The sequence below is a fragment of the Anser cygnoides genome, chromosome 33 (genome assembly GCF_040182565.1).
Source record: "Anser cygnoides isolate HZ-2024a breed goose chromosome 33, Taihu_goose_T2T_genome, whole genome shotgun sequence".
NCBI lineage: Eukaryota > Metazoa > Chordata > Aves > Anseriformes > Anatidae > Anser > Anser cygnoides.
The window spans coordinates 956,114-979,688 of NC_089905.1; the positions used below are offsets into that span (position 1 = coordinate 956,114).

At 68.5% G+C, this 23,575-nt stretch overlaps 3 protein-coding genes across 7 annotated transcripts; 2 read left to right on the forward strand and 1 right to left on the reverse strand.

Annotated features, from left to right (window-relative positions):
• The first annotated feature begins 416 nt into the window (after positions 1 to 416).
• ANKRD35 (ankyrin repeat domain 35) lies at positions 417 to 6,198 on the forward strand. The gene is made up of 13 exons (XM_066985862.1): positions 417 to 728; positions 1,459 to 1,589; positions 1,704 to 1,792; positions 2,061 to 2,125; positions 2,744 to 2,801; positions 2,899 to 2,969; positions 3,062 to 3,168; positions 3,487 to 3,608; positions 3,707 to 3,744; positions 3,833 to 5,044; positions 5,710 to 5,799; positions 5,899 to 5,964; positions 6,098 to 6,198. The coding sequence occupies exons 1-13, from the start codon at positions 690 to 692 to the stop codon at positions 6,179 to 6,181; spliced, it is 2,172 nt and encodes a 723-aa protein (XP_066841963.1). The 5' UTR covers positions 417 to 689; the 3' UTR covers positions 6,182 to 6,198.
• A 2,516-nt stretch (positions 6,199 to 8,714) lies between these two features.
• Positions 8,715 to 19,798, forward strand: PIAS3 (protein inhibitor of activated STAT 3). 4 transcript variants are annotated; one of them, XM_066985864.1, is made up of 15 exons: positions 8,726 to 8,824; positions 10,068 to 10,125; positions 11,880 to 12,342; positions 12,675 to 12,759; positions 13,096 to 13,146; positions 13,790 to 13,880; positions 14,151 to 14,285; positions 14,523 to 14,628; positions 15,315 to 15,388; positions 15,801 to 15,961; positions 16,359 to 16,495; positions 16,773 to 16,944; positions 17,204 to 17,337; positions 17,781 to 17,818; positions 17,914 to 19,798. In XM_066985864.1, the coding sequence occupies exons 3-15, from the start codon at positions 11,883 to 11,885 to the stop codon at positions 18,181 to 18,183; spliced, it is 1,914 nt and encodes a 637-aa protein (XP_066841965.1). In that variant the 5' UTR covers positions 8,726 to 8,824; positions 10,068 to 10,125; positions 11,880 to 11,882; the 3' UTR covers positions 18,184 to 19,798. The 4 variants fall into 4 exon arrangements, with proteins under 4 accessions (XP_066841964.1, XP_066841967.1, XP_066841965.1 ...); XM_066985863.1 differs by lacking the exon at positions 10,068 to 10,125 and having other exon boundaries at positions 8,715 to 8,824; XM_066985866.1 differs by lacking the exon at positions 10,068 to 10,125 and having other exon boundaries at positions 8,715 to 8,824; positions 14,151 to 14,289; positions 17,914 to 18,107.
• NUDT17 (nudix hydrolase 17) lies at positions 19,262 to 23,216 on the reverse strand. Of its 2 annotated transcripts, XM_066985868.1 has the most exons (8): positions 23,071 to 23,216; positions 22,199 to 22,321; positions 21,943 to 22,114; positions 21,800 to 21,825; positions 21,601 to 21,693; positions 21,420 to 21,518; positions 20,429 to 20,565; positions 20,042 to 20,344 (listed from the first exon to the last, which is right to left on the reverse strand). In XM_066985868.1, the coding sequence occupies exons 1-8, from the start codon at positions 23,140 to 23,142 to the stop codon at positions 20,170 to 20,172; spliced, it is 897 nt and encodes a 298-aa protein (XP_066841969.1). In that variant the 5' UTR covers positions 23,143 to 23,216; the 3' UTR covers positions 20,042 to 20,169. The 2 variants fall into 2 exon arrangements, with proteins under 2 accessions (XP_066841968.1, XP_066841969.1); XM_066985867.1 differs by lacking the exon at positions 21,800 to 21,825 and having other exon boundaries at positions 19,262 to 20,344.
• Positions 23,217 to 23,575: the final 359 nt, after the last annotated feature.

The window sequence follows — 23,575 nt, forward strand, 5'->3', positions numbered from 1 at the left end:
GCAAACTGGCCCCCAGTGCCCCCCCCTCCCCGCCCAGTAGGGCCAGCAATTCCCAAATGTGACCCCATGTTGGGGAGTGGGGGGGGTCCCAGTACGTCCCAGTGCGTCCCAGTGCGGGGCAGGATCCATCCCCGCTGTGAGCGGCGCTGGGATGGCCGTGACGTCCCCGGGGGGGGGGGGCGAGCCTGAGCCACCCCCTGCCCCAAGACTCTGGGTTTGGGGTCGGTCGGGGGGTGGGGGGGCACCACAGAAACCCCCCTGGGGTGGGAGCGGCCCCGCCAGAAGCGGCCGCAATCTGTCGTCCTCCCTCGGTTTCACTGAAAAAAAAAATGAAAAAAAAAATAGAAAAAAGGAAAATAATTAAAAAAAATTTAAAATAAAAACCTGTTTGGAGCTAAGTTGTGCCGCGGGCGCTGCGGGGTGGGCAGGGGGGAGCAGCGGTTCCCCCCCCAAAAAAAATATATGGGCGCGGGGAGGTGCCGGGGGCCGAGCCCGGAGGGTGCGCGCCCAACGCACCCAACGCACCCAGTGCACCCAGCGCACCCAGCGCACCCAGCGCACCCACACCACGCCCCGTGCACCCAACGCGCCCACACCCCGCTCGCCGCACCCAGCACCGCCCGGCCTCGCTGCGGGACGGCGGCCTCGGCCTCGGGGACCCCCCCCCCCCGTGCGGGCGCGCAGCCCCCATGAAGCGCGTCTTCTCCTGCTCCAGCTCGCCCGTGGCGGTGAGTCGCGGGGACCGGGGGTGTCCTGGGGTTGGGGACCCCCCCCTCCAGGTGCCCAGCAGGACGTAGGGGGGCTGGGGGCCCCGCTGCTGGGGTGCCTTGGGAGCGCTGGGGGTGCTCCTGTGGGGCACGGGGGGGGTTGCGGGGGTCCCCTGCCACCAGACGGCCCCCGGTGCATGGAGGGGTCACCCCAGCGCGGGTCCCCGTTGCACCCTAATGCTTGGCCCCAAACCTGGTCCCAATGGCAACAGTCTGGGGGCTGGACCCTAATGCTCGGCACCAAACTGGTCCCAGTGCCGGTCCCAGTCCCGGTGCTGGTCCCGGTGCCCACCCACAGCGGTCGCAGCGCCTGGCACGGCAGCACCCCGACAAACCGGGCGTGCAGGCGCAGGCAGCGACACGCTCAGGCGCCACCGCCCGGCTCCCCGGCTGCCACCGGTCCCTGTGCGGTGTCCCCATGTCCCCGTCCTTTTTTTGGGGGGGGGGCAGGGAGGCTGCTGCGGAACGAGAAGGGAAACTGAGGCAGGGCCCCGGGCCCCCCCCAAGCGCTGCGGGGCAGAGGCACGCCCCGAAATATGGCTCAGCCTCAAGGTGTTGCACCAAGGGATGGGGACGTGGGGGCACCCCAAAACCGGGGCCAGGCTGAGCCGAGCCTTTGGGGTCAGAGCACAGCGGGTGCTCGGAGGGGAGGGGTCCCCCCCCCCACCCGAGCTGCCCGCCCCCCACCCAGGCTCAGCGCTGGAGCAAGCGGGACCAGAAGCTGCTGGAAGCGGTGGAGAGGGGCGACGTGGGCAGGGTGGGCGCCCTCGCCTCCCGCAGAGCCGCCCGGCCCGCCAAGCTCAACGCCGCGGGGCAATCTGCGTACGTACGGCCCCCCGCACGCCTCGGGGACACGGGGGCGGGGGGGGGGCCGGGGGGGGTCAGGGCATGGCTGCTGGGACCCCTGGGTGGCAGCCGCCCCTCGCCCCCTTGCAGCCTCCACCTGGCCGCCGCCAAGGGGCTGACCGAGTGCCTGACGCTGCTGCTGGCCCACGGGGCCCCCGCCGACGCGCAGAACGATGACGGTGAGCGGGGGGCACCACGGGGACCCCCCCCTTGTGCCCCAGTTTGGGGGCACAGCTCTGCGCTGAGGCCGTGTCCAGTACCCGGCCCCGGTGTCCCCTTGGGGTGACCAGGAGCGCGCGTCTTGCGGGGCCAGGGTGTGGGGTCCTCGGGGTCCCAGGGGTGCGGGGTCCCCGTGTTTGCAGCTGGGGGGGGGGTTCTCCAGTGGCCACGTCCTCGGTGTCCCCCCCTCGGTGTCCCCGCGGCCCCCGGTGCCAGCCGCTCTTGCAGGCAGCACCGCGCTGCACCTGGCCACCATCGCCTGCCAGCCCCAGTGCGTCAAGGTCCTGCTGCAGGTACCGGCCCCGCGGCGACGGGGATGGGGACGGGGATGGGGACACGATGGGGACAGGGATGAGGACAGGGATGGAGATGGGATGGGGACAGGGATGGGGACACGATGGGGTCACGATGGGGACAGGGATGGAGACGGGACGGAGACAGGGATGGGGACACGATGGGAACAGGGATGGGTGGGGATGGAGACAGGACGGGGACAGGAGTGGGGATGGGGACAGGAGCGGGGACGAGGACAGGGATGGAGGTAGAAGGGGATGAGGGGCAGGGATGGGAATGGGGGCGGGGATGGGGACAAGGGAAGGGGTGAGGAAAGGGATGGGGACAGGAATGGGGCTGGAGAGGGAGGTGGGGATGGGGATGGGGATAAACACGAGACTGAGAGTGGGATGAGGATGGGGACAGGGACAGGGATGGGAACAAGGACAGGGATGTGCATAGGAACAGGGATGGGGGTGAGAACTGGGATAAGAGCGGGGACAAGGATGGGGACAGGACAGAAATGGGGCTGATGATGGGGACAAGAAGAGGGATGTGGATGGGGATGAGGATGGGGACAGGGATGGGGGCGCAGGGCAGGACCCCCAGGCTCCTTCCCGTGCCCCCGTCCCCCGCAGTACGGCGCCGACACGCGCCACATGGACGGGCAGCACCGCACCCCCCTGCACTGGGCCGGTGAGTGCCGGGGGACCCTGGGCTGGGACGGGCGGGGGGCTTCACCCCTCGGCCCCCCCGGGGGAGCCGGCCCCGTGCTCACACTGCCCCCCTGCAGCCTCCTCGGGCTGCGCCTCCAGCGTGCTGCTGCTCTGCGCCCACGGGGCCCCGCTGGACGTCGCTGATGCCGTGAGCGGGGACTTGGGGGGGTGGCAGGGACCTGGGGGGGTGGTGGGGACCTGGGGGTGGCGGGGGCTGACGGCGGCTCCGTGCCCCCCCAGCACGGCCAGACGCCCCTGATGCTGGCGGCACGGGGGAACCACGCCGCCGTCTGCGCCCAGCTCCTGCAGAGCGGCGCCGACCCCGACCTCACCGACGGGAACAAGAAGTGAGCGGCCCTGGGGACACGGGGAGGGCTCGTGGGGTGTGTGTGGGGGGGGGGGGATCTGGGGGCTCTACTCACCCACCCGTGCGTGGGGACCGCGCTGCTTCCTGGGGCACCCTGGAAGCGCCCCGCGCGATGGCAGCCCCGACGGGGTCCTTGGTCTCCGAGGGGCACCGGTGCGGGGAGCGGTCCCTTGGGAGCGGGGTGACGGGGGGAATATAAGATATATAGGGCTGGGGAGGGGGCTGCACCACCTTGTCCCTGTGCTACCGTGCCCTTGTGCCCCCGTGCCACCCCACTGTCCCTGTCCCCATCCCTCAGGACAGCCCTGGTCCTGGCCCGCGAGCACGGTGGCACGGAGGCAGCTGCACAGCTCCTGCGCCACGGGGCCGAGGAGCGCGGGGGCCACGACGCCCGGCCCGGCCGCAGCCACGCGCACCGAGGTGAGCCCCCCCCGCTGTGCCCCCGCGGCCTCCCTCGGTGGTTTTTTATCAGAAAAAGGGGGAAAAAAGGTCTTTTTTTCTTCTCGTTCTGCCGGCAGAGAACGGATCGGGTGGCGCTGGGGACCCCGAGCCGCAGGTAGGGGGCTCGGGGTGGGGGGCAGCACCCTGGTCCCTGGGGACCCACGGTGTGGCTGGGGGCTGCACCCCACTGCCTCGGCCCGCAGGTCCCCCCGGGCTGTGGCAGCAGCAGCGAGGAGGAGGAGGAGGAGGAGAAAAAGGAGGAAGAGGAGGAAGAGGAGGAGCGGGGTGAGCGTGGCACCCGGCGGGTGACGGTGCTGCGGCAGGAGCGCACCCAGCGCGCCCCTGCCCCCAGCATCCACCAGCGGGTGCAGGACCCGGCGCGGCCCCCACCCGGCACCAGCAGCGCGGCCGAGGATGAGGATGATGAGGAAGGCCCCTGCCTCGCCCCGCCGGCCGAGCACGCGCAGGAGCTGGCGAGGAGGAAGGCTGAGGAAGAGGCCGAGCCCGCGGGTGCTGTGCGCAGCAGCCTGGCGGCGCCGGGGCTGGAGCAGGCGCTGAGCCGCGCCGACGGGACCCACGGCAGGGGGCTGGGGGGGCCCCGCGCCCCCCAGGAGGGAGCGGGACGGGGCGCAGAGGCGGAGGGCAGGAGGCCAGGCTTGGAGCAGGAGGTGCAGGAGCTGAAGGAGCGCAACGGGAGCCTCCTGGGCGAGCTGGCCCGGCTGGGCCGCGAGCGGGAGAGGCTGCGGGAGGAGCTGCGGGCGCTGCGGGAGCGGGACCCCGGTGCGGGGCCGGCGGTGGAAGCGGGGACCCGGGTGGCCGCCATGGCCCGGGCGCTGGAGGCCAAGCGGGAGGAGGCAACGAGGCTGCGGCGGAGGCTGGCGGGGCAGCGGCGGGAGCTGGAGGCGCTGCGGGACCGCCTGGGCCAGGGGGTGCAGGATGAGGCCGGCGGCCCCCGCACTGACGCCTGCGTCCTGCGGGAGCTGCAGCGGCGGCTGGAGGCGCTGCTGAGGTCCCAGCACGAGGCCCTGCAGCTCGTGGCCGAGATGGAGGCCGAGGAGGCTGCGGGGAGAGGAGGCCGCCCCGGCGAGGACGGGGACGGCGGAGAGGGGCCGCGGGGCGAGGGGACGGGGGGGCTCAGCACCGCGCCAGGCACCCGGCCGGGGGAAGCGGAGGCTGCTGGGGGGGCGCGGGTGCTGCAGGAGAGGCTGGAGGAGGCCAGGGCTGAGGCCAGGCGCTGGGAGGCCGCCGCCGCTGCCGAGCGCAGGGCCAAGGAGGAGGCGGAGGCCAGGGAGGCCGAGCGGGAGCAGGAGGCGCGGGAGCTGCGGGAGAAGGTGCAGGGGCTGGAGAGGACCCTGGGGAGGCTCAGTGCCAGGGTGGGCGAGCTCAGCGCCGCCCTCCGGGACAGGGAGGCCAAGGTGAGGCCGGGCTGCTGCCCCCTTCCCGTCACCGTCCCTTCCCCATCGCTGCCCGTCCCCTCCCCGTCCCTGCACCCATCGCTGCCGCTGGCCCCTTCCCATCGCTGGCCCCGTCACTGGCCCCGTCCCACCGCCAGCCCTTTCCCATCACCGCCCCAATCCCATCGCTGGCCCCTTCCCGTCACCGCCCCATCACCATCCCGCTCCCATTGCCATCCCCATCACTGTCCCATCCCCATCCCATTGCTGTCTCCGTCCCAATCCCATCCCATTCCCATCCCCATCCCATTCCCATCCCCATCCCCATCCCGTTGCCATCCCATCCTGGTTCCCATCCCATTGCTGTCCCCATCACTATCCCATTCCCATCCCATCCCATCCTTGTCCCTATCACTATCCCATTCCCACCCCATCCCCTTCCCATCCCTGTCCCCATCACCATCCCATTCCCATCCCATCCCCATCCCCGTTCCCGTCCCCATCCCCATCCTGCCCCCATCCCCACCCTATTCCCCCTCTCCCCCTTCCCACCCCACCCTCCCTTGGGGCTGGGACCCCCGGGGGGGGCGAGCCACCCCCGGCACAGGGCATCACAGAGCTGTGTCCCCGTGGCCGTGTCCCCGTGGCCGTGTCCCCGTGGCCGTGTCCCCGTGGCCGTGCCCCAGACCAAGCAGCTGCTGGCGGAGGCGGAGGCGCTGGCGGCGGCGGTGCTGGCGGCGCGCAGCGACGGCGCCCGGCTGCGGCTGCAGCTCCAGGTGGGGCCGGGTCCCCGCGTGTTCCCCCCTCCTCCCCCCGACCCCACGGGGACCCCCCCCCAGCCCGTCCCCGTGCCCACCCTGTCCCCGTGCCCCCAGGTCCAGCAGAAAGCCCACCGGGACGTGGTGGCCGTGTACCGGAGCCACCTGCTCAGCGCCGCTCAGGTAGGAGCCCGCGCTCCCGTTTTGGGGGGAATTCCTGCGGGATTGGGGCAGGCAAAAAAAGGTTTTTGTGTGTTTTTTTTTTTTTTTTGGGGGGGGTGCCCCCGCTACCCCCCCCTTGCTGCTGCTCCCGCAGGGCTTCATGGACGAGGCGGTGCACGGGCGGCTGCTGCGCATCCTGCGGGCGGAGGAGCGAGGGCAGGATCCGGCCCGGCATTAAAGCGGAGCTGGCGGCCCCACAGCGCCTCGTCCTTGGGGTCGGGGGCGTGGGGAGGGGATGGGGGTCTATGGGGGGGGGTGGGGGGAGGAGACCCTGTGGGGTCTGACACCGGCGGCCATTACGGCCCCGCAGAGTCCCGGTCCCCATAAAAGCCTGGCCCCACAGAGGCCCAGTCCCCAGCGTCCTGACCCCATAGGAACCTGGCCCTACAGCGTCGCGGCCCTACAGGAGCGCGGCCATGCAGGAATCCAGCTCCGTAGAAGCCTGGCCCCGCGGACAACGACCCCACAGCATCCCGACCCCAGAGGCTGACTCCACAGCGTCCCAGCCCCACAGACAACTGGCCCCACACAGTCCCAGTCCCACAGAAGCCCAGTCCCTACAGAGTCCTGGTCCCACAGAGGGCCGGTCCTCATAGAAACCTGGTTCCCATAGAAGCCGGCCCCACAGAAACCCACCCCATAAAACCCCTCCCCACAGAAGCCCACCCCACAGAAGCCCCCCCCAGTAGAAGCCCACCCCATAGAAACCTGGCCGCATAGAAGCCCACCCCATAGAACCCCTCTACGCTGCTCTCCAGCGTCTCATTGCCCAGTCTGTACGTGCAGCCAGGGTTTCCCCGTCCCAGGTGCAGGACCCGGCACTTGCTCCTATTGAACTTCATGCGGTTGGTGATCGCCCAGCTCTCCAACCTATCCAGATCCCTCTGCAAGGCCTTTCCACCCTCATTCGAGTCCACAACTCCTCCGAGTTTGGTGTCATCAGCAAACTTGCTCACAATACCTTCTATTCCTACATCCAGATCGTTTATAAAAATATTGAAAAGTACCGGCCCTAAAATGGAGCCTTGAGGGACCCCACTGGTGACCGCCCGCCAGCCTGACGCAGCCCCATTTACCATAACCCTTTGGGCCCTGCCCGTTAGCCAATTGCTCACCCATCGCATGATGTTTTTATTTAGCTGTATGGTGGACATTTTGTCCAGTAGGATCCTATGGGAAACCGTGTCAAAAGCCTTGCTGAAGTCCAAAAAGATCACATCAGCTGGTTTCCCTTGGTCCATCATACGGGTGATCTTATCATAAAAGGAAATCAGGTTAGTTAGGCAGGACCTGCCCTTCACAAACCCATGCTGGCTGGGACCGATGACTGCTTTGTCCCCCAGGTGAGCCTCAATAAGTTCGAGAACCATCTTCTCCACGATTTTACCAGGCACTGACGTGAGACTGACAGGCCTGTAATTGCTAGGGCCTTCTTTCTGACCCTTCTTGTAAATCGGCACAACATTTGCCAGCTTCCAGTCTACCGGGACCTCCCCAAATTCCCAGGATCGTTGAAAAATAATTGAGAGAGGTTCCGCCAGAAACCTGGCCGCATAGAAGCCCACCCCATAGAACCCCTCCCCATAGAAGCTCACCCTTTAGAAGCCCACCCCATAGAAACCCGGCCCCACAGAAACCCACCCCATAGAAGCCCACCCTATACGAGCCCACCCCATAGAAACCCGACCCCACAGAAGCCCCCCCCCCCCCGGAAACTCGGCCCCATAGAAGCCCCCCCCCATAGAACCCCACCCCATAGAACCCCTCCCCATAGAAGCCCACCCTATACAAGCCCAGCCCCATAGAAACCCCACCCCACAGAAGCCCCCCCCCAGAAACTCGGCCCCATAGAAGCCCACCCTATAGAAGCCCACCCTATAGAAGCCCACTCCATAGAAGCCCAGCCCCATAGAAACCCGACCCCACAGAAACCCCCCCCGGAAACTCGGCCCCATAGAAGCCCCCCCCCCCCCCCAGAAGCCCACCCCATAGAAGCCCCCCCCCATAGACGCCCACCCCATAGAACCCCACCCCATAGAACCGCTCCCCATAGAAGCCCACCCCATAGAAACCCGACCCCACAGAAACCCCCCCCCCGGAAACTCGGCCCCATAGAAGCCCCCCCCCCTAGAACCCCACCCCATAGAACCCCTCCCCATAGAACCCCTCCCCATAGAAGCCCACCCCATACAAGCCCAGCCCCATAGAAACCCGACCCCACAGAAGCCCCCCCCCAGAAACTCGGCCCCATAGAAGCCCCCCCCCCCAGAAGCCCACCCCATAGAAGCCCACCCTATAGAAGCCCACTCCATAGAAGCCCAGCCCCATAGAAACCCGACCCCACAGAAACCCCCCCGGAAACTCGGCCCCATAGAAGCCCCCCCCCCGTAGAAGCCCCCCCCCATAGACGCCCACCCCATAGAACCCCACCCCCCAGAACCCCACCCCATAGAAGCCCACCCTATACAAGCCCACCCTATACAAGCCCAGCCCCATAGAAGCCCGGCCCCATAGAACCCCCCCCCCAGAAACTCGGCCCCATAGGAGCCCCCCTCCCCATAGACGCCCACCCCATAGACGCCCGGCCCCCCAGCCCCCCCCAGCCCCCCAGAATCCCCCCATTCCCCCCCCCCCGTTGCGGCAGCGCCGTGCGCGGAGTTTCGCGACGCTCCCTGCCCGCCCCCCCCGCCCCCTTTCCTCCCCCCCCCCCCCCCCCATCCCCGCCCCGCTGCGGCCGCGGCCGGGCGCGGAATTTGCCCCCGGTCCCTGGGCCCGGCCGCGGCCGCCATGTCCCAAGATGGCGGAGGCGGCGGAGCTGAAGGTGGGGGGGGGGGGGCGCGGGGGGCCGGGGTTGGGGTCGGGCAGGGGGACGTGTGGGGCCGGGGGGGGGCCGGGGGGGGCCGTGGGGATGGAGACAGGCAGCGGGGGGACGTGTGGGGCTGTGGGGCCGGGGACAGGCAGAGGGGGGCTGTGGGGTTGTGGGGCTGAGGGGCTGGGGACAGGCAGGGGGACGTGTGGGGCTGGGGACAGGCAGCGAGGGGTTGGGGGGCTGTGGGGTTAGGGTCAGGCAGCGGGGGGACGTGTGGGGCTGTGGGGCCGAGGAGGGGGGATCAGGCAGCGAGGGGTTGGGGGGCCGAAGGGACGGGGACGGGCAGTGGGGGGCTGTAGGGTTGTGGGGCTGAGGTGGTAGGGTCAGGCTGTGGGGGTCGTGTGGGGCTGTGGGGGGTTGTGTGGGGCTGTGGGGATGGGGTCAGGCAGTGAGGGGCTAGGGTTAGGCTGTGGGGGGACGTGTGGGGCTGTAGGGGGGTTGTGTGGGGCTGTGGGGATGGGGTCAGGCTGTGGGGGGACGTGTGGGGCTGTGGGGCTGTGGGGATGGGGTCAGGCTGTGGGGGGCTAGGGTCAGGCAGTGGGGGGACGTGTGGGGCTGTAGGGACGTGTGGGGATGTGTGGGGCTGAGGGGATGTGTGGGGCTGGGGCCAGGCAGTGAGGGGCTGAGGGGTCTGCGGGGCTGGGGTCGGGCAGTGGGGGGGCTCCGGCAGGGTCTGTGGGGCAGCAGAGGGCTCTGTGGGGCTGGCAGCGAGGGGATGGTGGTCGAGCGTAGGGTACGGAGGGGGATCTGTGGGGCTGGGGGGCTCCGAGGAGACGTGTGGGGCCGGGGGGGGGGGGAGCGAGACAGCGCCGGCAGGCAGCCAGAGGCAGGTGTGGGGCAGCCTGGGGGGCTTTTTAGGGGAGTGGGGGTGAAGAAGGTGGGCGCAGGACCCCCGGGGAGGTGGGGACGGGGCTGGGGTCCCGTCCCGGAGCAGCAGCGGGAGCCTCGCAGCCCCTCCGCGGAGCGCCCCGGGGGGGCTCGGGCACGCGGCGGCGGAGAGCAGCGAGGCGGTGGCGGTGCGGAGCCCCCCCCCCAACCCCCCGGCCCCATTGCGGGGGGGGATTTCTGTGGGGCAGCGCCGTGGGGCGAGCAGGAGGAGCGGCGTGGCGATGCCACGGGCACGGCGCGGGACCCCCCCCAGCGCCGGCGGCCGGCCGGGTTCCAGCCCCCGCCACTCTCTTTTTCTCGTTTTTAGGAGTCAGAGCGTGTAACCGCCCTTGCCCACCCGGCTGCGGAATAGGAAATTGCCCCCGGTAACTAATTCCAAAGCTGATTTTTTTTTTTATTATTATTATTATTTTTTTGGTCCTCGCTGGCGTTTGAGACGTTTTCCCGCAGGCCGTGCTGTAGGTCCGAGCTGGTCCCTGCGCCGGGACCGCCGGGGCGCCGGCACCTTTCTGGCAGCAGGAGCGTGGTTCCCCGGAGCAGTGCCTGCCTCTGACCTTTCCAGCAGCACCCTGCCCAAATTTTGGTGCTGTTTCGTGGCCCGGTTTTCCTCCTTCCCCTAAAACCGTGCGTGGCTTCGCCGGCTCAGCGGTAGGCGCCCTGCCGGGCGGCGCGGCGTTAGTGACACCGGCACGGGGTCCGAGCTCCAGCCCCGGCGCTCTGCGGTTTGGGGACGGGGCTGGCAGGCTGGGGGCAGCCCCCCCCTACCCGTCTGTGCCCTCAGAGGGGGGGCCAGGCACCGGTTTTGCTATTCCCGGGCGTTTTTGGGGCTCCCGCTCCACGTCTCGGCTCCTCGGCCACCTCCCCGAGCCCCCCCCTTCGCCCTCCCAGCCCAGCGCTGCTTCGAGCCGTTCCCCATCTGGGTCTCGTTGTGCAAGCGAGCCGAGCCAGCCGAAAACGAGCTCATTTCTCCTTATAAAGCCCGCGCTTGGCCCGGACCCCTTCCTTTCTTCGGAGGCCAAAACGCCGGCGACTGCCCTGCGAGGAGAGGAGCCGGCGGCGGCCGCGGGCTCAGCCCGTGCCGGATGCGGCCCCGGGAGCGCGGGGGTGCTTTCCCCCCCGCTCTGCCCTCGGAGCAGCGATCCCGGCGGGTGCGGAGAAGAGCCCCGGGGTGGGGGTGACGGGGGCATTTTGTGCCAGCGCCGGGGGCGTTTGGTGTTAGCGTCGAGCCGCTGAGCACCGCCGCTGTCCTGCTGCGGCTCCCCGGCGGCGACGGGCCGGTCCCGCGGGACCTCGACGTCCCCCTTCCTCGGCTGCTCCGCTTCGGGGGCGCACGGCGCGTCCTGCAGCCGTGAGGTGCCTCTGGCAGCCCCAAACCCTTCTTTTTTTTCCCCCCACGGTCGGTCGGTGGGTGCCGTGACCTCCCCGTGCAGCTGCCCTGGAGCCTTCCTGGCGGGCCGGCAGCAATTAGTGCCGTAACGACCCCGCGCTGCAACGACCCCGAGTCTGGGAGCTGCGCGCCCTCCGCGACCACGATTCCCCGTGGAACTCACGGGGGGACCTCGGTGCTCTTTGGGCTCTGCTCCGGTCGCTTTCCGAATCGGCCCCGCCGCGTGCCGGCGGGGGCAGCCCTCGGTCCCCGTCCCGCGCGTCTCGTATCGGGGCCGAGGCAACCCGTACGGCTCCGGGTGCCCCCGGGGTCCCTTTGCACCGCGGGGAGTCGCCGGAGCCCCGCGTGCAGCAGGAGCTGAGCCCCGCTGGGCATCGGTGGGGCCCGGGCACGCGTCCTGCTGACGTGGTGGGTGCTGGCAGCGTGGTCCCGGTGGGCTCAGCCTCCCTCCGCCGGTCCATGGTGGCCTTCGAGGCTGTGCCGGTGCCGGAGGGCGACAAAACCTCAAGCTCTGAGCGCAGGATTGGCCCTAAAAGCAAGAGTTTGAGGGGAGGCCACCCAACCGACCTCGGGGGACAGCGACGCTGCGCTTGGAGCTCCAAGCCCGGAGCAAAGCGCCCCAAAACACACCCACCCCCCCCCGAATATTTCCACCTCCGCTGCCTCCCGGCTGGTCCGGCCGCGGCTCGGGGCCGGCGCGGCGGTGACGGCGCCCGTTTGCGTCTCTTGCAGCACATGGTCCTGAGCTTTAGGGTGTCGGAGCTCCAAGTGCTCCTGGGCTTCGCCGGGAGGAACAAGAGCGGGAGGAAGCACGAGCTGCTGGCCAAGGCGCTGCAGCTGCTCCGCTCCGGCTGCAGCCCCGCCGTGCAGATGAAGATCAAGGAGCTGTACCGCCGCAGGTTCCCCAGGAAAGCCCTGGCCCCCTCCGACCTCCCCGTGCTCCACGTCCCCCCGGGGCAGCTCCCCGCCGCCGCCGCCGCGCTGCCTCCGAGCGCCGCCTGCCCCCTGCCCTACGAGCGCGGCGCGGCGCCGCTGCCGGCGGCCCTGCTGCCCCCGCTGCCCGCGCTGGGACCCAAGCGCGAGGCGGACGCCCCGCACCTGGCGCCGCCGGCCCACCCGGTGCACCCCGACGTGACCATGAGGAGGCTGCCCTTCTACGACGTCTACGACGAGCTGATCAAGCCCACCACGCTCGGTACGTGCCGCCGGCGGCCCCCCCCCGGGGGTGGAGGAGTTGGTGACACGGCCGGGGGAGCTTTGGGAGCGTGTTCTCCCCCCCCCAAAGCCCTTTCGCGGTGGTGCCCGTGGTGCAGGGCAGCTCCACGTGGGTTTGTGCCCTCCTGATGCCCCCCCGGGGGGGGGGTTTGGTCGGAGGGAGGGCAGGGTGCTGGGTCCGAACGGGCAGGACTCGGTCGATATCGGCCCAAAAAGACGAGGCGTGCTGTCCCCGGGGGGGTTCTGGCACAGGCCCGTGGGCTCCGCGAGCTTCGTGGTGCCCGTGGCGCTGAGCGCCTTCGTTCCCCGCAGCGTCCACGAGCAGCCAGCGCTTCGAGGAGGCGCACTTCACCTTTGCGCTCACCCCGCAGCAGGTCCAGCAGATCCTCTCCTCACGGTGAGGGGTGTGGGGGACCCGGGGGGGGTCCCAGGGTGAGGGGGGGGAGCAGGTCCTGCGTCCTGCCCACCCCTCGGCTCTGGCACTGGGGGGCCGGGGCGGGTGCTGGGCTGGTGGGAGGCGCGGTGCTGGCTCTGGCAGCCCGTGGAGAGGGATTAATGGGAAAATGGGGTGAAAAAATGGTCCTGGGGGTAAAAAAAATGGTCTGGGGGGTAAAAAAAAAAATGGTCTGGGGGGTAAAAAAATGGTCCTGGGGTCAGCGCCCGGCACCGGTGAGGTGTCGGGCTGCTGGGGCTGCGGCCACCGCCGGCGGGCTGAGCGCCTTCCTTCTCGCAGAGACCTCCTGCCGGGTGCTAAATGTGATTACACCGTCCAGGTGCAATTAAGGTAAGGCCCTAATTAAGCCCGCGTCCTCCTGATGAGCGCCCCCCCCCCAGCCCGCTCCCCGAGCTGGTGCTCGCTTGTGCCGCGCTGCGGGGCCGGGGGCGCTCGGCACGGCGTGGCGGTCACCCCGGGCACCAAACCCGGGGGTGCTGAGCCCCATGAGGCCAAGGGCGCCTGTCCTCGTCCCTCCCCCTGCCCCGTGCCCCCGCACGTGCTCGTTTTTGAATAATTTCGGTGCAGCAGGGCCAGGTCTCGCTCCGAGCTTTGCGCCCTCGTGCACGGCGCCCTCCGCTCCCCTCTCCATTTTTTTGACCCGTTGCAAAAGGCAGTGCAAGAGGCCAGAAAAAAGCTTAAAACGTGAGCGTTTTTCACTGTCCGACCCAGTCGCTGCCCTTAAAGATGCGAGGAGAGCAAGCAGGGAAATAAAAAAGGGAAAAGTGGAAAAAAATGAGCGGGGCCGGGGAGGCTCGCGCCCGACGCTCACCCCCTGGCAGAGCTTCCCCTTCCCCAAATGCCTTCCCCTCCCCAAAACGCCTCCCCTCCCCGAAATGCTGCCCCAAAATGCCTCCCCAAAACACGTCCCCCTTCCCCGAGATGCCTCCCCCTTCCCCAAAATTCCCCTCTCTTCCTCCCCCCTGCCCCGCAGGTTCTGCCTGTGCGAGACCAGCTGTCCCCAGGAGGATTACTTCCCTCCCAATTTGTTCGTCAAGGTCAACGGCAAGCTCTGCCCCCTGCCCGTGAGTAAATCTGGGATCCCGTGGGCCGAACCCTGCCCGTTCCTCACCGTGATGCCCGGGGGGGGGCACGAGGCCGAGGTCGTGGCAGCGCTCAGGGACCCAACTTGGGGGACCTGGGGAGGATTTGGGGTTAAGAGGCTCCGGGATGCGTTGTGAGGCATCCAGGGGTGTGCCGTGCCATGGGGACGCGGGGCTGGGGGTTCTCCTACAGGGCCTGACCCCCCCAGGGGGGGATTTCCCTCGCTGTAGGAAACCTTTCCTTCCCGGCAGGGCTACCTCCCGCCCACGAAGAACGGCGCCGAGCCGAAGCGCCCGAGCCGCCCCGTCAACATCACGCCCCTGGCGCGGCTCTCGGCCACCGTCCCCAATACGATCGTCGTCAACTGGTCCGCGGAGTTCGGCCGGGTGGGTGAGCAGCGCCTGGGGAGGGCGATGAAATGAGCCCGGATAAAATTAAATAACGACAACCCCCCCCCCCTTCCCCGCCCCCCCCAGGCAGCAGCAGCAGCAGCGCTGCCTCCGCGCCGCATGCCGCGGGCGTTCCCCACGGGGTGCTGGCGCCGGGGAGGGGGGGGGAACGGGACGTGGGGCTGTATTTAGGGGCACGGCCCCCGGGGCTGAGCCGCGGCGCCTCTCCCGCAGCACTACTCGCTGTCGGTGTACCTGGTGAAGCAGCTGACGTCGGTGACCCTGCTGCAGAAGCTGCGCGCCAAGGGCATCCGCAACCCCGACCACTCGCGAGCCCTGAGTAAGTGCCTGGAGGGGGGGGAGCGTGGGGCGGGTGGGGGTCCCGGTACCCGTGGGGCAGAGCAGGGGGGGCTCCCGGTGCCCGTGGGGCAGAGCAGGGGGGGTTCCCGGTGCCCGTGGGGCAGGGCAGGGGGGGTTCCCGGTGCCCGTGGGGCAGGGCAGATCAGTGCGAGCACGCAGGGGCTCCCAGTGCCCGTCCCGTCCCAGCCCGCCTGCCCCTTAAGCCCCCTTTTCCCGAGCGTGGAGGCTGTGAGGACCACGGGTTCCTTTCATCCTTGAGCAAGGCTCTGAGCCCAGCTGCCCCTCGGAGCGCCGCCCGGCCCCGGTTTTATTTCGGGCACGTTTTTGGCCCCTGCGAGGGCTGTGGGAGCGGTGCCGGGGTACGCGCAGCCCCTCTGGGCACCGTTTGCTCCGTCCAAACCTTTCCTTCCGCGCTGCCCCTCTGCGGGCAGCCTGCAAAATCCTGCCTGTAAGGGCAGGGGCTGGCAGAATCCGTGGGGCAGGGGCTGGCAGAATCCGTGGGGCAGGAGCCGTCTCCGTGCCGCGGCCGTTAACAGCTGTTAACCCTGCGGTTTGGGTACCGAGGGTCACGGTGCGAGTTCAAATCATGCCTGTGCGTACGCGTGTGGGTAAAAGAAGGCAGGCGCTGAAGCAGAGCTCTTTTTCCCCCCCCCCCTCTCCTTTCAGTCAAGGAAAAGCTGACGGCCGACCCCGACAGCGAGATAGCCACGACCAGCTTGCGCGTCTCCCTCATGTGCCCGGTACGTCCCGGCGTGTCCCCCCCCTCTATGAGGCCACGGTTCGTGCTGCTGCGGCCCCCCTCCAGTGGGAAAGGCAGCCCCGAGCCCCCCGTGGCAGCGGAGCCGTCCCTCCGTACCCTAAAATTGCCCAGATCGGCCCAAACTGCTGGGCTAACCCCGCCGCCCGCCGCCCGACCCTTGTCGTTCACCTTGCCCCCTACGTTTGTTGGAGGGGGAAGCGAGCCCGGGGGGGGGAAATGGCCAAAACCCCCCAGGAAAGCTCCATTTCCCTTGCGTGTTAACCCTCCCCTGATGTTTAATTGAACCTCTCGGTAGCCATGCAGGGGGCAGGAGGGGAGCAGGACCCTTGGGGCCGTGAGGAGGGGTCGCAGGCGGCCAACCTCACTCATTTCCCCTCCTGCCCCCCCCCCAGCTGGGCAAGATGAGGCTGGTGGTGCCCTGCCGAGCCACCACCTGCACCCACCTGCAGTGCTTCGACGCGGCGCTGTACCTCCAGATGAACGAGAAGAAGCCCACCTGGACCTGCCCCGTGTGCGACAAGAAGGCCCCGTACGACAACCTGATCATCGACGGGTGAGCCGGGGGGGGGTCACAGCTCCTGCTCCGGCCGGTCCCCCGCTGCTCCCGTACGTGGGCTGCAGCCCCGAGTGACCGAAAACCCGATTTCCGTCCCCTGAACTGCTCTCGTGCCAACGTGGAGAGGTTTTCCCCGAAGAACAAGGAGCCTTTGTCCGAATCTTGGCCTCCTTGCCGCGGTCCCTGCAGGGGCAGCGTCGGGGGGAGCTGCTCGGGCAGGGCCCTGCCGTGTGCCGGGAGCCGCGGGCTGGGTTTCGGGGCTGTGATTATTTGTCTTACCTCTTCGACCACCAGCTCAGGGTCGTCCCAGCCCCGTGTGTCCCCGTTTTTACGCCTGGGTCCTGGTGGCGTCTGCCCTCCCCAGCTCACCCTCTCCCCCCCCGCCCCCACACAGGTTGTTCATGGAAATTCTGAACTCCTGCACGGACTGCGACGAGATCCAGTTCATGGAGGACGGCTCCTGGTGCCCCATGAGGCCCAGGAAGGAGAGCCAGGAGGTGTGCCAGCCGGCTGCCTTCAGTGGGATCGAGGGTACGGGCGCTGCGGTCACCGAGCCCTTCTCGGACACCTCGTTTTTTTGCCAAAGCCGCTGTTACAGAGAGCCTTCGGGGACCTCAGCTCCCCCCCTGGGGTGACAAAAATGCTGCTAGGAGCGGGGACCTGGCCCCGGGAGCGAGGGTGCCGCTCCTCTGGGCCCCGCCGCCGGCCTGGTGCTGGCTCTGCAAGCCCTGGGACGGGGCCGTGGTGCTTGTGGGGGGCAGCACCCCGCCGGCCTCCGCTTCTGAGCCTCAGCCCTTTGCCTCCGCAGCCGCCTCCGTGTACACGGTGAGCCCCGAGGGCAAGAACCCCGCGGAAGGCAGGAGGAAGGTGGAGGTCATCGATCTCACCCTGGACAGCTCGTCCGACGAGGAGGAGCCGCCCACCAAGAAGCAGCGCCCGGCCTCCGGCGGGGCTCTGCCCGCGGCGCCTGGCCCCAAGGGGTAAGGCAGCGCCGGGAGCCCCCCAACCCTGCCCCACTGGGACCCCCCTGCCCCACCAGGTGCCCCCCGTGTGCCTGGTGCTGAGCCCCCGGTGCCCTGAGCCCTGCTCGTCCCTCCCGTGCCCCACAGGGGGTAGAGGCAGGGGTCGTCCTCCACAGCGCCGCCGAGGCCGGGTTTTTATTTCCCTGCGAAGCGCCCGGGGAGCTCTGCCCTCAGCCTCCTCCTTTCGGGGGCTCCTCACCCCCCCTCTCTCTTGCAGGGTGCTCAGTGTCGACCCCCGGCCGTCGTCTGTGCTCCGCAGCCCCCCCGCAGCCGCGCTCGGCAGCGACTACCTCCCCGGCCTCCCCGGCCACGAGTACCGCACGTCCTACCCGGCGCCGGCGGAGCTGCAAGGTAACGGGGCCCAGGGGCTGCTCCTGCACGTGCACGGCCATACTGGTGGCCACACAGCCATACTGGGGGCTGCCCGGCTGTCCTGGTGGCCGCACGGCCATACTGGGGGCTGCCCAGCCATACTGGTGGCCACACGGCCGTCCTGGTGGCCACACAGCAACCCTGGGGGCCACACGGCTGTACTGGTGGCCACACGGCCGTCCTGGTGGCCACACAGCAACCCTGAGGGCCACACAGCTGTATTGGTGGCCGTACCAGTTTACCAGGTTGCCGAGCTGCCAGGTACCGGGGTCGTAGGAGCAGAGCTGGTGCTGGTTCCTGGGGCTGGGAGCAGCCCGAACCCGCCTGCTGCTGTCCCCGCGTTGGCACCGTTGGGCTCCCCCTCCTGCCAGAGGTTTATTCACCACCAGGAGATTTATTTCCCCCCCTTTCTATTTCTCTAGGTCTGGATTTGTTTTCCTTCCTTCAAAGTGAAAATCAGGTACGTTTTTTTGGTTCCTTTTTCCTTTTTTTTCTTTTTTTTTTTTTCCTCCTTGCCTGGTTTCTCCTGACGCGGGCTTTCCTCCCGCTCGGCAGCACTACAGCCCCTCCGTCATCACCTCCCTGGACGAGCAGGACGCCCTCAGCCACTTCTTCCAGTACCGAGGCGCCTCCGGCCACTTCATCAACATGAGTCCCCTGGGCCCCGTCATGGGGACGCCGCACGGCGCCGGCAGCCCGGCCGCCGGCCGCATCAGCAGCATCGTCTCCGCCGGCGCGCTGCGCGAGAGCCACGGGCACGGCGGCACTGTGGGCGGCAGCGCCGCGCTCCCGGGCTGCCGGCCGGACATCATCTCCCTGGACTGACCCGCGCCGTGGCCGCCGTTCCTCTGCCGGGGCCGGGAGGCGAGGGCAGGCTTCCAGGAGCTGCCTTGGGGACTGGACGGACCCCGCCGCGTGCCCCCGCCGAGCTGCGGCTCCTCCCCGGTGCCCCCAGGGCTCGTGCCGGGGGCTGCCGGCGTGCCCGGGCCACGGCCGTAGCTGTGCGCACACTCCTTAGCACGCCGGGGGCCGCGGAGTGCCCCTGGCCGGAGGTTAGCCGCCCCCCCTGCCTTTAAGGAGGTGTTTTAGGGCCGGTTATATCCCGTAGGGCCCTGCTCCGTGGAGCTGGGGGTGACGGCTCGCCTGCCCTCGCCCCGCTGGCCGCGAGCGCTGCAGCGGGTCCTGCCCTGCCCCGGCTGCGCCTCCGGCCCCGCTCCCCCCCCCCCGGGTCCTGGGAGCAAAGCGAGCTCCTGCGGGGTGCAAGGAGGAGGAAGCAGGGGGAGAAGCTCACCCCTGAGACGTGGCAGCCGTGGGGCTGAGCCGCCGAGGGTTTGACGAAGGAACGGCCCCGGGGGGGCACGGGCAGGGCGGGGGCGCTGCGCCCCGGCCAGAATCGGGCTCTGCTCGCAGGACCAGAGGCGCACGAGGGACTTGGTCTGGTCCTGACCCGTGCCAGGGCCTTCGCCTGCATCGCTCCCGGCGGACGCTCGTCTGTCCTGGCGCTCGTCTGTCCGTCCTCACGGGGAGCAGCGGTGGGGAAGGCGTCACCGCCCCGTGGCTCTCCTGCCCAAGCCCTGGCTGGAAATTCCTCGGTTTTAATGGAAAAAAGGCAACGAGGGCAGGGAGCAGACCCTGGGGGGGCCACGCTGGAGGAGGCTGTGCCTCCCCCCGGGAACAGCCACAGCCCCTGGCTGCGGTTTCAGCCCCAGGTTTGTGTTCTGCAGATTTTTTTGGCGGGGGTCGGGGAGCCCCACAGAGCCCCACGGGCAGGAGGGCGGCAGCGCAGCGCCCCGACCACGCCGCCGCCCCCAGGCTCAGCGCTGCCCGGTGTAATTCCGCCGTATTTTTTTCAAAACTCTAGATTTGTTTCCCCCTCCTTTTCAACATTTCCAGCACAGACCTGTACAGAGAGCAGACGATCTATATTTTCAGTTGCAGCTTTTGTACATAGGAAACTCCAAAGACTTCCCTCGTGGCGCGCCTAGGCGAGGACTGAAGGAAGGCTGCGCTGACCCCGGCGGGGCTCGTGCGCGCGGCGCCCATTGCACAGATTATTTATGTATTTAAACTTATTTAGTTTGTAACCCTCACGGCGACGTCCCCGCCGCCTTCTGCGTGTCCTGGCTGAACTGGGGCTTGCTCAGCCCCGCCAGCTCCTCGTGGCCCTGCTCCGGTCCCGATTTCTGGAGCAAGAGGCCCGGGGACGTGGTGCGAGGCCAGGCTGGCGGGAGGGGGGGGACAGGCAGCACAAGTAGCAATTTTTTCTTTTTTTTAGCACTTTTTTTAACTGCTCCTTGGCTGAGTTTTAAGGCAGAGCACCACCCGTGCCCGTTGTGTTGGGCCGGGGGGAGCAGCGCACAGTATTCTGCTTGGAAGGTTTCTTACTTCTTGTATCGTCCCCGCGGTGACTATGCCAATGCAATAAAATCAATAAACCACGGCACCGAGCTGGGGGGGGGGGGGGGGGGGGGCCAAAAATCTCCCGAAATCCCATTTTGGGGGGGTGGGGGGGGATTTGTGTGCAGCCAGCGTCACCCCGGTGCTGGCCCGAGGGTCCCTCTCCAACTGAGGGGACGAGGGCAGGAGCTGCCCCCTGCCCCTACCCCACATCCCGGGGGGCAGCATCGTGGGGGCACGTCCCCCGTTGGGCCCCGAGCCGTGTCCCCTCTGCCCTCCCCCCCCCCCATATCACCCCCCTGTCCTCCCCTCTCCCTCCCCACACCAGGATGGGTGCCCACCACCCACGGCCCCGGCGCAGCAGAGCGCAGCCCCTGGGTGCAATCCCTTTACTCCCGGCCCCGTGGCGCTGCCTCAGGGCCCTGCTGGCCCCCGCTCCCCCCCCCGGGCCTCCAACCAGAGCCCAAGGGCGAACTTGGTGCCGGTGCTGACGCGCTCCACGTCCTCCCCCTCGGCTGGCGCCGTGTTCAGCAGCGTGGCCGTGGGGAGCTGCGTGGCGCGGGGCGAGCCCCCGCTCACCTCCGTGATGCTGGGGGGGGGACACAACGGTCACGGGAGCTGCTCCTGTGTTGTGTCCCCCCCCCCCCAAGGCTCCCTTCTCCCCCAGCCTCACCTGACGGAGGCCGGCAGCGTGCCGGGGACGCTTCCCGAGCTCCCCGCGCCGTCCTCGGTGGCTGCGATGGCCTCCAGGACGCGCGGCTCCAGCCAGGCGTAGGCGCTCACCTCGCTCTCGCTGGGGCTGAGCCTGGCCTGAAAGCCAAAGCAGCGCCCGGAGTGGGGGGGGGCGGGGGGCAAGGAAAAAAAGGGGAAGGGGCAAAAAAAAAAGGAAGAAAGAAAAGGAAGAAAGAAAAGGAAGAAAGAAAAGGAAGAAAGAAAAGGAAGAAAGAAAAGGAAGAAAGAAAAGGAAGAAAGAAAAGGAAGAAAAAAAGGAAGGAAAAGGAAGAAAAAAAGGAAGAAAGAAAAAAGGAAAAGGAAGAAAGAAAAGGAAGAAAGAAAAGGAAGAAAGAAAAGGAAGAAAGAAAAGGAAGAAAGAAAAGGAAGAAAGAAAAGGAAGAAAGAAAAGGAAGAAAGAAAAGAAGAAAGGAAAGGAAGAAAGGAAAGGAAGAAAGAAAAAGAAAGGAAAGGAAGAAAGAAGAAAGGGAAGAAAGAAAAGGAAAGGAAGAAAGGAAAGGAAGAAAGGAAAGGAAGAAAGAAAGGAAGAAAGGAAAGGAAGAAAGGAAAGGAAGAAAGGAAAGGAAGAAAGAAAAGGAAGAAAGAAAAGGAAGAAAGGAAAGGAAGAAAGAAAGGAAGAAAGGAAAGGAAGAAAGGAAAGGAAGAAAGGAAGAAAGAAAGGAAGAAAGAAAAGGAAGAAAGAAAAGGAAAGGAAGAAAGGAAAGGAAGAAAGGAAAGGAGAAGGAAGAAAGGAGAAGGAAGAAAGGAGAAGGAAGAGCAGGAAGAGAAGGAAGAGCAGGAAGAGCAGGGAAAAAAAAGGAAGAAAAGGGAAAAAAAAGGGGAAAAAAGGGGAAAAAAGGGGGAAAAAAGGGGGGAAAAAAGGGGGGAAAAAAGGGGGGAAAAAAGGGGGGAAAAAAAGGGAAAAACCCCCAGGGGACTAAAAGGGGGCTCACCTCCAGCTCCTCGTGGGGCTCCTCGGAGCACAGCAGCAGGTAGGCGACGACGTGGTGGCGCCGCGGGGGCCCCCGGCTCAGCATGGGGGGGTACACGGACTGCGGGGGGGGGGGGTGTCATCGGGGGGGGGCACCGCGGCGAGGCCGGGGAAGGGGGGATGGGGGGGGACGAGGCCGTTACCTCCCAGAGGCCGAGCAGCCTCCAGGTGAAGGTGCCGGCCGCCAGGCGCAGCCCCGTCTCCTCCTGCAGCTCGCGCAGCCCCACGGCCAGCAGCTGATGATGATTTGGGGGGGGGGGGGTCAGGCACCCCCTCAGCCCCCCCCAGGAGCCCCCCAGGAGCCCCCCCAGGAGCTCCCCGCGCTGTCCCCACCGGCCTCACCTCCTCATCGGGCTCCGCGTGCCCGCCTGCAGGGGAGGGAGAGCGGCTTGGAGGCACCCGCGGAAGGGGATTTGGGGGTGTGGGGGGGTCCACACCCCTGTGCCCCCCCCCACAACCCCCACCCCCCCCCCCCAGGGGCTCACCGGGCGGCACCCAGACGTTGGGGAAGCCGCGGAGGCCGGCGGCGCGGCGGGTGAGCAGGACGCGGCCGGTGCCCGCCTGCAGCAGCACGGCCACCGCGGCCTCCACGCCGCGGCCTCGCAGCTCGGCGGCCGGCTGCGCCCCCAGGAGCTTGGCGGGGCAGAACGGGGGTCTCTGGGGGGGGGGGGTGTCAGGGGATGGATGGGGACACCCAGGGTTTGTGTGTGTCCCCCCCCCAGCCCCCCGGCCGTTACGCACCCGCAGGACGGTCTCGGTGGAGCCGGGGAAGGCGGCGTCGGCCAGGACGAAGCAGCCGCGCTGCAGCCCGCAGCTCACGGCCGCCGCGTCCTCGTGCGGGGCGCAGAAGGCGCCGGTGACGCTCTAAGGGGGGGGGGGGGGGAGCCCCCAGCAATGAGGGGGGGTCAAGGGGGGGGTTGGGGGGGTCAAGGGGGGGTCAAGGGGGGGGTTGGGGGGGTCGAGGGGGGGTCAAGGGGGGGGTTGGGGGGGGTCGAGGGGGGGTCAAGGGGGGGGTTGGGGGGTGTCGAGGGGGGGTCAAGGGGGGGGTTGGGGGTGTCGAGGGGGGGATTGGGGGGGGTCAAGGGGGGGTCGGGGGTGTCGAGGGGGGGGTCGGAGGGTCGGGGGGGGGTCGAGGGGGGGGGTCGGAGGGTCGAGGGGGGGGTCGAGGGGGGGGTCGGAGGGTCGAGGGGGGGGTCGAGGGGAGGGTTGGGGGGGTGACACCCACTGCCTCCTGTGCACCCCTCGCCTGGCGCCCCCCTGCTGCACCCCCCCGCTAGGTGCCACCCCCCCCACTGCACGCCCCCAAGCTGTGCCCCCCCCCCGCTGCATGCGCCCCCCTAATACATGCCCATCCCCAAGCTGTGCCCCCCCCATGCCCCCCCCGTACCTCCCCCACCTTGCTGCACCCCCCGCGTTGCACACTCAGAGCCCCCCCCCGCCAATCCGGCCTTGCACCCCCCCCCGACCCCCCTCCCGCCCAATGCCCCCCCCTTTGCTCCCCCCCCAAGGCCCCCCCCCACCCCAAAAGCCCCTCCCTTACTCTCCTCCCCCCAAAGCCCCCCCCCTTTGCTCTCCCCCCCCCCTTTTTCTGCCCCCCCCCCCCCCCCCCGTACCTGCCCGAAGCGCGCCGCCCCCCCCTCCCCGCCGCGCCGCACGTGCACGAGCACGCGCCCCAGCCCCGCCATGGCGCTGCCCCCCCCCCCCCCGCAACAACACCCGGTGGGCGGGGCTTCCGGCCGGGTGGGCGGGGCTTCCAGGCGGGGTGGGCGGGGCTTCCAGGCGGGGTGGGCGGGGCTTCCAGGCGGGGTGGGCGGGGCTTCCAGGCGGGGTGGGCGGGGCTTCCAGGCGGGTTGGGCGGGGCTTCGCCCACGGGGAGGGGGCGTGGCCTCCGAGTGGGGTGGGCGGGGCGAGGGCAGGCCCGGGGGGGGCACAAGGGGGGGACAAAGGGGGGGGGTCAAGGGGGGGCACACACAAAAGGGGGCCACAAAGGGGGGGGGGCCACAAAGGGAGACAAGGGGAGGGGGATGGGGGGGCACGAGGGGGGAGACACGAGGGGGGGCAGACAAAGGGGGGCCACAAGGGGGGGGGCACAAGGGGGGCGAGGGCACACACAAAGGG

Bases quoted from the DNA above. Each gene is read 5' to 3' on its own strand.
- NUDT17 (XM_066985867.1), bottom strand. From the start codon at position 23,142: ATGGCGGGGCTGGGGCGCGTGCTCGTGCACGTGCGGCGCGGCGGGGAG. The intron at 22,115-22,198 runs GTGCGTAACGGC...CCCCCCCCCCAG, and splicing joins CCACCGAGACCGTCCTGCGG to AGACCCCCGTTCTGCCCCGC. The intron at 20,345-20,428 runs GTGAGGCTGGGG...TCCCCCCCCCAG, and splicing joins ACGCTGCCGGCCTCCGTCAG to CATCACGGAGGTGAGCGGGG.
- PIAS3 (XM_066985863.1), top strand. From the start codon at position 8,801: ATGGCGGAGGCGGCGGAGCTGAAG. The intron at 13,147-13,789 runs GTAAGGCCCTAA...CCTGCCCCGCAG, and splicing joins ACCGTCCAGGTGCAATTAAG to GTTCTGCCTGTGCGAGACCA. The intron at 17,819-17,913 runs GTACGTTTTTTT...CCCGCTCGGCAG, and splicing joins TCCTTCAAAGTGAAAATCAG to CACTACAGCCCCTCCGTCAT.
- ANKRD35 (XM_066985862.1), top strand. From the start codon at position 690: ATGAAGCGCGTCTTCTCCTGCTCCAGCTCGCCCGTGGCG. The intron at 3,609-3,706 runs GTGAGCCCCCCC...TTCTGCCGGCAG, and splicing joins CCGCAGCCACGCGCACCGAG to AGAACGGATCGGGTGGCGCT. The intron at 5,045-5,709 runs GTGAGGCCGGGC...GCCGTGCCCCAG, and splicing joins TCCGGGACAGGGAGGCCAAG to ACCAAGCAGCTGCTGGCGGA.